General features: G+C 39.8%; 1 protein-coding gene across 2 annotated transcripts in view; it reads right to left on the bottom strand.

Annotated features, from left to right (window-relative positions):
* Nucleotides 1–12820, bottom strand: part of LOC137622301 (UDP-xylose and UDP-N-acetylglucosamine transporter-like) — a 117487-nt gene that overhangs the window by 38137 nt on the left and 66530 nt on the right. For both annotated transcript variants that reach the window (XR_011040413.1, XM_068352863.1), the window contains exons 4-5: nucleotides 8713–8815; nucleotides 8061–8192 (exon numbers count right to left, since the gene is read on the bottom strand). Coding sequence is in view for 1 of the 2 variants with exons in the window: in XM_068352863.1 (XP_068208964.1) it covers nucleotides 8061–8192; nucleotides 8713–8815 (235 nt within the window). In the remaining variant the exon portion in view is untranslated. The remainder of the gene's footprint in view (nucleotides 1–8060; nucleotides 8193–8712; nucleotides 8816–12820) is intronic.

Raw genomic sequence — 12820 nt, 5'->3', positions numbered from 1 at the left:
TTAACCTTCCAATGTTTAATCATTTCCAGCTCTTTACATAAGTTTAAAATCCCTGCAAGTTTCATTACTTTACGATTAAAATTGTGGCCGTATGGTTGATGACCAGAATTTGATCTTTTGCTTAACTTTGACCTTGCCCTTTGACCTTAACATGTATTAATTGGTGTGGATTTTCATACACTCGAATATTAATCAAGTCTGAAGTCTCTGTGACAACGATGTCCAAACTTGAGGCTGATTATGGAAATTGGACATTTTGCTCAACTGTGACCTTGACCTTCCAAAATTTAATCATCCCCAGATTTTAATATGACAGTTAATCACTGCAAGTTTCATTACCCTAGGATTAAAATTTTGCCCAGGAAGCTGTTTACAAATAAACACACAAACAAGGGCCGAGACATATCCTCCTTTTAAACTCATTGGCAGAGGTAATTAATAATTTCCAGCTCTTTATATAGCAGCTTAAAAACTCTGCAAGTTCCATTACTTTACAATAAAAATTGTAGCCGTAGGGTTGATGACTGGAATTTAACCTTTTACTTGACCTTGACCATGGACTTGATCTAGACATGTATTATTAGGTGTGGATTTTCACACACTCAAATATGAACCAAGTTTGAAGTCTTTGTGACAACTATGACCTTCCAAAATTTAATAATTTCCAGCTTTTCCCATAACAGTTAATCCTTGCAAGTTTCACTACTATACAATTAAAATTGTGGCCAGGAAGCTGTTTACAAGCAAACACACACACAAACAGGGTGTAAAACATAACGTCCTTCCAACTTTATTGGCAGGGGTAATAACACCAAGTGATGATGTTCTAAATGCTAACATCATTAGGTAAATTGACAACTCTCAACAGAGTGCTGATTAATGGGAAAAGTATCAAAGGTAGTTACAGCTGGTGAAAAGAACCAATGAAGAGAAAGGATCAAGCATCACCTTGATAAAAACAGAACATATAAAGATAAAAAATGCAAGAGCCAGTTATCAGCAAAGGCAAAGGAATTAAACAGGCAAACTAATTTACATCATTGGGTTATTGGCTAACATTGAATATATGCTACTTTAGGGAAACTGTGTATGGTTGGCAAAGCACATAAAGCATTTCATGAAGGGAAGAGTTGATTGAAAAATTGGAGTTTATCAAAATACTAAACAGTAGAAAAAGAAATAGTAAAAACTATTATCTTCTATTAATATGAAATGTACACAATTGGTAAAGTGATGAGAGTTATGTGTCGTAACAAATAAAAGTTTTAGAGAATAACAAAAAAGTCTCAGAAAGAATGGTCAATAGAAATAATTTAACAGCAATAAGAAGAAAGCTTTGTTTTACCAAATGTGGTGGTTGGGATGAAAAGTAAGCTACATACAATATGTGGATAGGAAATGAGAGTGACGGGAAGATAAAAAACAGACGCTGAACTAATGTAGTTGACATGCAAAAGAACAATTGGAAGCCCGCAATCACCAATGTAATGGGGGTCAGGGCACATTTGAAAAGACGACAACTGTGAAATAACTTTTTTGATGCGATACTTTTAAATTTTCAATATTAAACTTAGCCGGTGATCATATAAGCTGTCAGCTCTGCTGCCCGACAGAAAAACCTAAGGACAAAATACGCCAGCGATCGCTATACAGGTGGGGGTGTACATCAACTGCGCCATCTGTCGAGCAGGTACTCAAGTACTCCATGTCAACACAGAACCAATTTTCTCTCTGTCGTGCCACTGGCAAGACCTACTAAATACGCTGTTACTAACTGGATTTGTTTTCACAACTATTTGGTGAAGTACACTATTCTAGTTTTGAGCTTTCGCTATGCAGGGGTTTTATCTTCATCTCAAAACTTGAACTCGTTTTGGATAGATTTAATTATGGTGACAAAGAGAGTATGGACTCTCTTTCACTTTTAAATGGCCGACCCTTCCCTTAGACGGAAGTGTGTTTAGGTTTTTAGTAATTTTGCTTAACACGTTATAGATCTACTGTATATATTTTATATCTCTCCGCCTTTATTAGGCCTCTTCGATTAACTTTCCATTTATTATAAACATATAAAAATAAATTTTTATGTTTTGTTTATATGCGACCTTTCCTGATAGTAGGCGGTCCTAACTTGGAACCGAAGTTAATCAACGTTGAGCCCGTTATATCATATTTAGCCTTTAAAGAATTTAAAACTTTTTAAATTTAATGTTTTATGAAAGAATTTCTTTGATAGTCTCGTACTGTTTTCAAAGATGAACTAACGTTTAGTTTTTTAGACTACGCAGTTGTTGACGTTCAGGACGTTCAGCATGCGCTCTATCGTTACGATAGAGAGAGAGTGTATCACGGTTTCACTTTGCAGTAAGAGTAAATCGATTCTGACGTTTCGTTCATTCTTTCTTAGCTTAAATGGTTTAAATTCTAAATTAAAGGAACTTTTTATTTGGAAAACCTTTCAGTTTTTTTCCTTTAGCCAAATAACATGTTTTGACGATATATAATTGGGCTCTTCTCTCAGGTGCGAAATCAAGAGAGAAAGAGAGAGAGAGATAGAGACGGAGGGAGAGAGAGGAGAAAAAACGTTCCGTTCAAGCGGGTAACGTTGTTCTCGTGTTACTCTCCTCCCTAGTCGCTGTACGGGGAAGAAGGTAAAACGTTTCTAGGGTTTTATTATTGTCCCCAGGCTATGTGCGTTGAGAGATTGTAAACGTAGTTTATTTGAACTAGTGTTTAGTCTCTTTCCCAGCCACTGAATTCTTTATCTTTATATATGTTTTCTGTTTTTGCTAGTTTTAATGAACTGCATTATACGACTGTTTTCGCAATTACTACCTTTTAATGAAGGGTAGAATTGCGTGTTTCAGGTAGAAATCAGTAAAAGTTTCGATTTCAGTGAAATAAGTGCAAAACAGAAAATCGAAGTGATAAAGTGATATGCGCAAAGTGTTACAGTGTTGCGTCCGAGGGTTCGTCTGTTCGTGCCTGTCGTTCACCTAGTCCGGGACCTCTTGCAAGCTCCCAAGCCCAGGGGAGAAGTAATGTCGAACGACTTATGGGTTCGTCAGGCCTTGATCAACGAACAGACGTTTTCCCTCCGTGGTTTCGGGCGTATCTACCCAAGATCGCCCCACCCACACAAAGACGAGAGAGCCCATTTACTTTTCGTCTGCGGAAGAGGTTTCTCGTAAGAAACCTTGGACCAAGGTCTCGCAGCTTATTAAGCGCAAGTCGGTCCCTTCCGCGCAAGTCCAACGGCCCAGGTGTAGCCACTGGGTCAGTTCGGACTCGCTGCAGTCTTCCGATGACTGCACACCTCCTAAGAGAGGCAAAGTGGTACCGCAACAGGCAGTAACACCGTCTGTTGCCGCACCTGCTGCTGTAGACCCTAAGTGGTCTTTGCTACAGTCTATGCAGACACAGTTAGCATCTTTTATGCAGGAGTATCGTGCGGAGAAGGTTGACGCTGCACCCGTTAGCCTACAACCAACCACGGTTGTGCGTACAGTAGACGCTGACGCTACCTGCTCCCGCACTCCGCCTGTGAGAGTTCCACCACCCATGCGCAGTGTACCCTGCCAGCCGCACGTTGACGTTCACAGACGCACGCTACCCTCCGTTGACGTTCGCGAGTTACCACAACAACAGGAGGGTGGAGTTAAGTTGCTTTGTTTTGACGCTGTGCGTCAACCTCCGCAACCCACTGTGGTTACCGCTACTCGCCCGCAGCAGACTAGTCAGTCAGGAGTAGAGGCTTTGCTTCCCCACACAGCTATGGTTGTTGCCAGCTCACAGACTGTCAAGCAGTTACATGACGTTGCCTTCTGGTCTGCTACTAATGCACCAGTGCTGTATGTCCTCACGCACCTGTTGTGGTTGACAGTTCAGTTTTTGACAGTTCACAGACTGTCAAGCAGTTACATAACGTTGCCTTCTGGTCTGCTGCTAATGCACCAGTGAGACCCTCACTAAGATAACCTAGCTTTTATCTGACAAGGTTCCTGTAGATGAGAAAGTGCTGTTCTCCCTCCTACTGATATTCCTTTGAGGACTCTGTCATTTGGAGAGGAGCCTTAAGCTGCTTAGCCTCCTATGGACTTTATTTAAATCATGATGATTTTTTAAGGATCTTCGTCCGGATCTTGTAACTGCTGCTCCTCGTTCGCCTAACGTCAGAACTTACACTAGGCCTAACTACTTCGAAGCCGTTGTTGTTAAGCTAGTGCTCTCTCGCTCTCCTAGAGAGCGTTACGTTGGCTAGGCGACTGGTTTTTGCACCAGGAGGAGTTTTAGAGATACAGCCTTTGATTTCCCTTCTTTTAAACTGGCTTATAGAGCGAGAGTCTGTTAGGACATGAGAGAAGTTCTCGGCTTGGGAGTTCATGCCTCTGCCCAGATAGACTTCTCAATTCTGGTAGACTCGCCCTGGCGCCTAGCCAGGAGACGCTCCAAGTTGTTTACAGGTCAACTTCTCAACTTTTGTCGAGCCTTTGAAGTTTTGCTGTACTATTATGTCACACATAACAAGGCTTCCAGGGATGGTAAATGGTTCCGCCTCAGTCGCTAACCCCGTCTGTTGCCACACCTGCTCCCATAGACCCTAAATGGGCTTTGCTGCAAGACATGCAGTCCAAGCTTGTGTCCTTGATAGAGGACTTAAATACGGAGAAGAACCTTCTGGCCAACAACCTTCCAACCGGTTGGTTGTGCGCCCTGTTGACGCTGAGGTATCCTACTCGCGTCTGCCAGTTGAGGTGGTTCCTCCACCGATGCGACCCAGTGTGGGTTGCCAGTCGCACGTTGACGTTAAGCGACGCTCGGAGGTGGTTGTTGACGTTCAGTGTGTCACTAGGAAGACGTTCAACAACCAGCAGAGGTGACTTGTTGTGACGCAGTGCGTCAACCTCAGCAACCCGGTAGGGTGTTGACTGCACAACCCAGACAGTCTAGTCAGTTTCGGGTTGACGCTGTACTTCCTCGCGCACCCATGGTTGTTGACAGTTCACAGACTGTGCAGCAGTGCCATGATATTGCGTCCGGCTCCGTCACGCATCCACCAGTGCGACCGGATTCAGCGAGTCAGACGTTGCCCACTCCGTTGCCGTTTCCTCATCAGTTTCGGATGAGGAACCCTCTGATGAGGACGTTGCTGAACAAGACGATCAACCCCCAGCCCTGCTATCCATCCAGAAGATGCTGAAGAAGGAACGCTGCCCAGTCAGGCTGTGGATGAGTCTGGTACGGACACTGTCATCCGTGGATCAATTTGTGTCACTAGGAAGACTACACCTCCGTCCTCTTCTATACCATCTAGCTTTTCACTGGAAAAAGGACAAGACGCTAGAAGCGGTCTCGATCCCGGTTTCAGGAAAGATAAAGTCTGGTCTGACTTGGTGAAAGGACTATATCAACCTTAGAGAGGGTCTTCCCCTGACTGTTCAGACTCCCAACCACGTTCTCTTCTCGGACGCATCGGACGTAGGCTGGGGTGCGACATTAGACGGTAGGGAATGCTCGGGATTATGGAACTCGAGTCAAAGGACAATGCATTTCAACTGCAAGAAGCTACTGGCAGTACGTCTGACCTGGAAAAGCTTCAGGTCTCTCCTTCAAGGCAAAGTGGTGGAGGTGAACTCGGACAACACCACGGCTTTGGCGTACATCTCCAAGGAAGGAGGGACCTACTCTCTGACATTGTACGAGATCGCAAGGGACCTCCTCACCTGGTCAAAAGGTCTAGACATATCACTAGTAACGAGGTTCATCCAAGGCAACTTGAATGTCATGGCAGATTGTCTCAGTCGGAAGGGACAAATAATTCCAACAGAATGGACCCTCCACAAGGATGTATGCAAGAGACTTTGGGCCACCTGGGGCCAGCCAACCATAGATCTCTTCGCAACCTCGATGACCAAGAGGCTCCCAATATTTTGCTCACCAATCCCGGACCCAGCAGCAGTTCATATAGATGCCTTTCTACTAGATTGGTCACATCTAGATCTATATGCATTCCCTCCGTTCAAGATTGTCAACAAGGTATTGCAGAAGTTCGCCTCTCACGAAGGGACAAGGTTGACGCTAGTTGCTTCCCTCTGGCCCGCGAGAGAATGGCTCACCGAGGTACTTCGATGGCTAGTAGACGTTCCCAGAACACTTCCCCTAAGGGTGGACCTTCTACGTCAGCCACGCGTAAAGAAGGTACACCAAGGCCTCCACGCTCTTCGTCTGACTGCCTTCAGACTATCGAAAGACTCTCGAGAGCTAGAGGCTTTTCGAAGGAGGCAACCAGAGCGATTGCTAGAGCAAGGAGAACATCCACCCTTAGAGTCTACCAATCGAAGTGGGAAATCTTCCGAAACTGGTGCAAGTCAGTATCCGTATCCTCAACCAGTACCTCTGTAACTCAAATAGCTGACTTTCTCTTATATCTGAGGAAGGAACGATCTCTTTCAGCTCCCACTATCAAGGGTTACAGAAGCATGTTGGCATCAGTCTTCCGTCACAGAGGCTTAGATCTTTCCAACAATAAAGATCTACAGGACCTCCTTAAGTCTTTTGAGACCACGAAGGAGCGTCGTTTGGTTACACCTGGTTGGAATTTAGACGTGGTACTAAGATTCCTTATGTCAGACAGGTTCGAACCGCTACAATCAGCCTCCCTGAAAGATCTCACCTTTAAGACTCTTTTCCTGATATGCTTAGCCACAGCTAAAAGAGTCAGTGAGATTCATGCCTTCAGCAAGAACATCGGATTCTCATCCGAAACGGCTACATGTTCTACAACTTGGTTTTCTAGCCAAACAAGAGCTGCCTTCTCGGCCTTGACCAATATCGTTCGATATTCCAAACTTATCGTATGGTTGGAAATGAACTAGAAAGAGTCTTATGTCCTGTAAGAGCTCTTAAGTTCTATTTAAAAACCTTTACGAGGCCCGTCTGAAGCTTTATGGTGTTCAGTTAAGAATCCATCTTTGCCTATGTCAAAGAATGCCTTATCCTATTTTATCAGACTGTTAATACGAGAAGCTCATTCCCATCTGAGTGAGGAAGACCAAGCTTTGCTGAAGGTAAGGACACACGAAGTTAGAGCTGTCGCAACTTCCGTGGCCTTTAAACAAAATAGATCTCTGCAAAGTATAATCGACGCAACCTATTGGAAAAGCAAATCAGTGTTCGCGTCTTTTTATCTTAAGAATGTCCAGTCTCTTTACGAGAACTGCTACACTCTGTGACCATTCGTAGCAACGAGTGCAGTAGTGGGTGAGGGCTCAACCACTACAATTCCCTAATTCCATAACCTTTTTTAATCTTTCTCTTGAAATGTTTTATTATTGTTTTTGGGTTGTCCGGAAGGCTAAGAAGCCTTTCGCATCCTACTTGATTTGGCGGGTGGTCAAAGTCATTTCTTGAGAAGCGCCTAGATTAGAGGTTTTGATGAGGTCCTTTAGTATGGGTTGCAACCCTTCATACTTCAGCTCCTAGGAGTCGCTCAGCATCCTATGAGGATCGCGAGGCTCAGTAAGGAAGACGTACTTAAAAAGGCAGAGTAATTGTTCAAGTCGACTTCCTTACCAGGTACTTATTTATTTTATGTTTGTTATTTTGAATAACTGCTAAAATGAAATACAAAATACTTAGCTCATAATAATGTCAACATATAATGCTGGTCTCTACCCACCCCCCTGGGTGTGAATCAGCTTATATGATCACCGGCTAAGTTTAATATTGAAAAATGTTATTTTTATTAATAAAATAAATTTTTGAATATACTTACCCGGTGATCATATATTAAAGGACCCTCCCTTCCTCCCCAATAGAGACCCAGTGGGCCGAGGAGAAAATTGGTTCTGTGTTGACATGGAGTACTTGAGTACCTGCTCGACAGATGGCGCAGTTGATGTACACCCCCACCTGTATAGCGATCGCTGGCGTATTTTGTCCTTAGGTTTTTCTGTCGGGCAGCAGAGCTGACAGCTTATATGATCACCGGGTAAGTATATTCAAAAATTTATTTTATTAATAAAAATAACATATTACAAAACATCAACCACAATACTCACCATACTCTCGGCAGAGGCAAAGGTACAGATAACAGTTCCAAGAGTAATCATGGCTACAGAAAGGTACTTGATCAACGTGTAGCTACGTTTTAATACAATAATAGCCATAATCATATTGGCAATTAGTCCACCCTGCAAAAAGAAGAAATCTGAATATAATTCTACACTCAAGTATTTGTATAAAACTTAACTTAGAAAAATACATAAAATAACAGCATTAAAAAATCAATATTACTATTTCTCTTAATTTCTAAGGGATTGTTGCAAGTACTAATGAAGTTCATCTTAGCACAATTTTGGCAAAATTCCATATGGAGCAAACAATCCCAATTGATCACAAAATAATTCCTCGGCAGAGATAAGGGTTCCTGTGATAAGATAAAGTCAATAGTTTGATAAACCAATTTTATTGGTTTTAATTCTTAAGAAAAATTTGGTAGTTTGAAGCTTCAAAAAATTGATAGGGAAATTGAAAAGGTGATAATTTGAAAATAAAAAAAGTTGATAGTTTATCATCAAATGGGAATTTGCTACTAAAGGAAAACATTGAAAATCTAAAAAAAAAATCCAACATCCAATTGTTTCCATTATACTGTGAAGTAAAAATTCCATAAAAAATGAGGTTAAAAAAAATAGCCCTTCAAAAACTTACACTCCGGAAGATCATGTGTAGGGGCATGGAGATTCGGAAGCTGAATGCTAAGTTGTTGCTCACATTCACTATGAAAAACATCACGACTAATATGAGGTAGTCTCTGAAATTGATTTAATAAGTAATTCAGTTTCGAAAGAATAAAATCTTAAATTTATATCAATATTTCACAGAAAACAAATGATAATACTACAACAGCCTATGTTTCTACTTCAAGAAAACACATCAAGAATAACTATTTGATATAAAGAAATAGAACAACAATGAAAGACAATCCATTGAAGTTCCTCAAAGTGTACATGTTAGGATCTCATTACATCTAGACAGCCCAAACATCATCATAACAAACAAATGATTGCAAAATAGCATTCCAGGAATAGTTATACATCTTTGGTGTTAACTTAGAATCTGGATTTTTTTATATAATATATATATAATTTGTTGCAAAAAGGTACAAAAAAAACCATATTACCATATAAGTAATAATATTAAAGAATTAAGTAAATATATAAAAACAACAAGCAGAAAAAAGGGAAGCTTTTCCTTGTGGTATAAGGTGTGCAATAGATGAAAATGAAAGCCATGATATTACTGTAAATGCACAGCTAATCATACCATCACAGGGTTTGATAGAAAGTAATTAAAGTAATATATTTAACGAGAGTATCACAAAACATACAAGTATTAGCTAACAACTGTAGATGTAGTCCTTGGGCCAATCAGTGGCCAAGATACAGATTATCATGCCCTGATTGGTCGACTCTCTTCCATCAAGTTTAATGATCGTCTCCACTTCGCGCTGAATCAATCTCCCTAATTAAGTGACAGGGATTTCTATGTCACATAGGAACGAAGGTTGGTTTTTTCCCTATCAATGCTTGTCCTTAGGTTAGAATAAAACGGTCACCCTTCTTAGCAACGCCCTCAGATGAGGCCAATGGGGAAGGGTTCCAGGATAGGGTACCAGGGGTTAAAGGGAGAGGTTCGTCCAACTTCCTAGACTTCAAAGACGACCAAGGAGAGGGGTCATGCTTAAGACTTCTTCCTTCTCCTTTCATACCCCTGCCACTGGAAGGACAGCCACTCCCTACATTCCTCACAGGAGAAAACTTGTGAGCAATTATGCCCCATGCATTAGACTTAAAGAATGGGTATCCACTGACGACCTGCTCATGAAGGTCCCCTAGCTACAACTGACAACACCAGGGCAGGTCGGTATGTCTACTTTTGGATTCTCTATAGGTTATAAACTACAGACATGCCTGAAAAGAAATAGCAAAGAAAATCAACTCAGCCATGTTTGTGATTAAGGCAATGGAGAGCATGACCACACGCATCAGTGAGTGAAATCAAAGTGACCACCCGGTGAGCCGGCAGAGGGACGGTGCTTCCATGCTGCTTGCCGGTAACTGCTGGTTTTAATACTTGTTGAGAACTGGTAACGTTACTCCATTATGTAAATGTGTTTGTTGTAGCTCAAGTCAAGCTGATTACTGTTCAATTTCCATAACTCCCATATTATCTAAGAGTTTTCTGAACATCTATGCAAAAGGTCTAAATAATAAGTTTGCTTAAGGTAATAATTTGTTTCTTAGTTTGCAATTTGACTTTCTTAAAGGCCTTGAAGCATATGATGTGTTTCTTACAATTTCCAATTCTATACAGAAATCCCTTGATTGTGATCAGGAGGATATGAATGGCCTTGATTTTAGTGCTGCCTTTGACTGTGTTAATCATGAGGCCCTTATCTTCAAACTCTAAGAGTTGGGAGTGGTTGGGTCTCTTCTTATCATCAACACTGAATTTTTAAGTAATAGATGGCAAAGAGTTGTTGTTGATGGGTACCATATAAAGTATAGGAATGTGATATCTGGTGTTCCTCGGGGAAGTGTTCTTGGGCCATTACTTTTCATATTATATACACGACACATGGTTTGGCCTAGAAAACAAGCTTGTTTTATATGCAGATGATGCTACTCTCTTTGCATCAGTTCCATCTCCTTAATGAATATCTGGGGTTGATGAATCCTTTAACCCACGAAGTGCTAGGGGAATGATGTCAAAGGACGACGGCTGCATCATGAGTATCACAATTTTATCATTAAACTAATATTTTCTCATTTATTACAAACAAAATTACTAAGTATTTATAAATCTAAAGAATGTCCTTAAATGGAGATTAAACCTGACAGAAAAGTAGAGAATATATTTTTTTTAAATTTTTACAAATTAAAAATAATGAACACATGTTAAGAACTTTTTCGTGTTTGATGACTTGATAAAATAGTTTTTAATGCATTTTAATTTTTTTCATATAAGGTTATCAAATTAAGTGAACGATCGTAAGAAAATTTTTAATAAATATACAAGAAATAATTGTTTGTTGAATGGATGTGTTTATATGTGTACTGTATTAGTAAGCATGTTTTTTAATATGCACACTCCCGCCAACACTATTATTACATACCTTATGAAACAAAAAAAAGGCATAAGCATATGTGAAAAAATATATACAAAACTTATTCATATTGTATACTGTACTACATATTTGAAGACTTCAATTTTGTGTTATACATCCTTTTTAGATCCCTTTTCAGGCAGATTCGTTTGCACCCATAAATCTTACCAAGTGCGTTTGGGCAATCATCACTTTCATCATTTGATGTCATAATCACTGACATTGTTAATGTCAGACACTAGATTAAGATAAAGAATCATTATCATCATCATAAAAGGCAATTCTAAGGAATAAAAATGGAAAATAATGATAAAATGTGTTGGAAATGAAAAACATTCTTATGGCCGACACATCAACGTACGTCCATAGCTCCGCCCACCCCCTTTAGTTGATGTTACCTTTTCCCTTTTATTGTAAGTAAAACCTTATAATATCTGGCAACGTTTTCCTCCAGCTGCAAGATGATTGGTTAAAGAATATATCTATGTCACTGAGCTAGTCTCACGAGGTCCGAGACTGAATCCCGGGAAATTTGAAAAGTGAAGAATCACTAATATCGACGTGGTCTTTCTATAGCTCATAATGCGTCAATAAAATTGACAGCACGTTTTGGGTTAATAAAGATCTAGCTAAAATTAGTTCATGGCGCAAATTATGGGGTATGAAGTTGAATACTAACAAAATTCAAGTGTAATTGTAAGTAGGTCAAGGACAGTAGCTCCTTGACATCCGGATCTCAACATTGATAATGTTTCTTTAACTCTGTATGACTTAAAATTTAAAGTGTGATTCTTGACAGCAAATTTATTTTTGAAAAACATTTTAGATCTGTCGCTTCTTCAATTGCACAAAAACTTGGCTTATTAAGAAAGTCTTGTAAGATTTTCGGTGATCAATCTATTATGAAGTGTTTCGAATATTTTCTCCTGTCCGGTGTTCAGTTGCTGATTCTCATCTTAATTTGTTGCACAGGAACTTACGGTCTATTAAATTTCTTATTCCTGATCTAGATATCAATCTCTAGCACAATCATTCAATTAGTTTTTTAATCATGTTGCATAGGATTTTTCATAATTCTGACCATCCTTTACATTCATATCTTCTCGGACAGTACCATACTGTTTGTAATACTAGGTATGCAGTTAATTCTAACAGTCATGCCTTCTCCATCATGAGGATCTATACTACGCAGTACTCTAGAAGTTTTATTCCAGCTGTTACCAAGTTGTGGAATGATCTTCCTAATCGGGTAGTTGAATTGGTAGAACTTCAAAAGTTCAAAATTTGCAGCAGATATTTTCATGTTGAACAGACTAACATAAGTCTCTTTTTATAGTTCATACATGAACAATGTTTTTGAGTGTTGTTACTGTTCTTAAAATAATTTATTTTAATTGTTCGTTACTTCTCATATACTTTATTTATTTCCTTATTTCCTTTCCTCACTGGGCTATTTTTCCCTATTAGAACCCTTTGGCTCATAGCATCCTGTTTTTCCAACTAAGGTTGTAGCTTAGCTATTATAGGTTGTAGCTTAGCTAGTAATAATAATAATAATAATAATAATAATAATAATAATAATAAAAGGCAAATACAGTTGTCTCTAAAAAGGTTCCTTGTCACAACGAGTGTAAAAAAACCCCAAATGTC

Source organism: Palaemon carinicauda, chromosome 29 (assembly GCF_036898095.1).
Source record: "Palaemon carinicauda isolate YSFRI2023 chromosome 29, ASM3689809v2, whole genome shotgun sequence".
In the NCBI taxonomy this organism is placed as follows: domain Eukaryota; kingdom Metazoa; phylum Arthropoda; class Malacostraca; order Decapoda; family Palaemonidae; genus Palaemon; species Palaemon carinicauda.
Note: the sequence above shows the minus strand (reverse complement) of the source record. Positions and strands in the feature narration are given on the sequence as shown.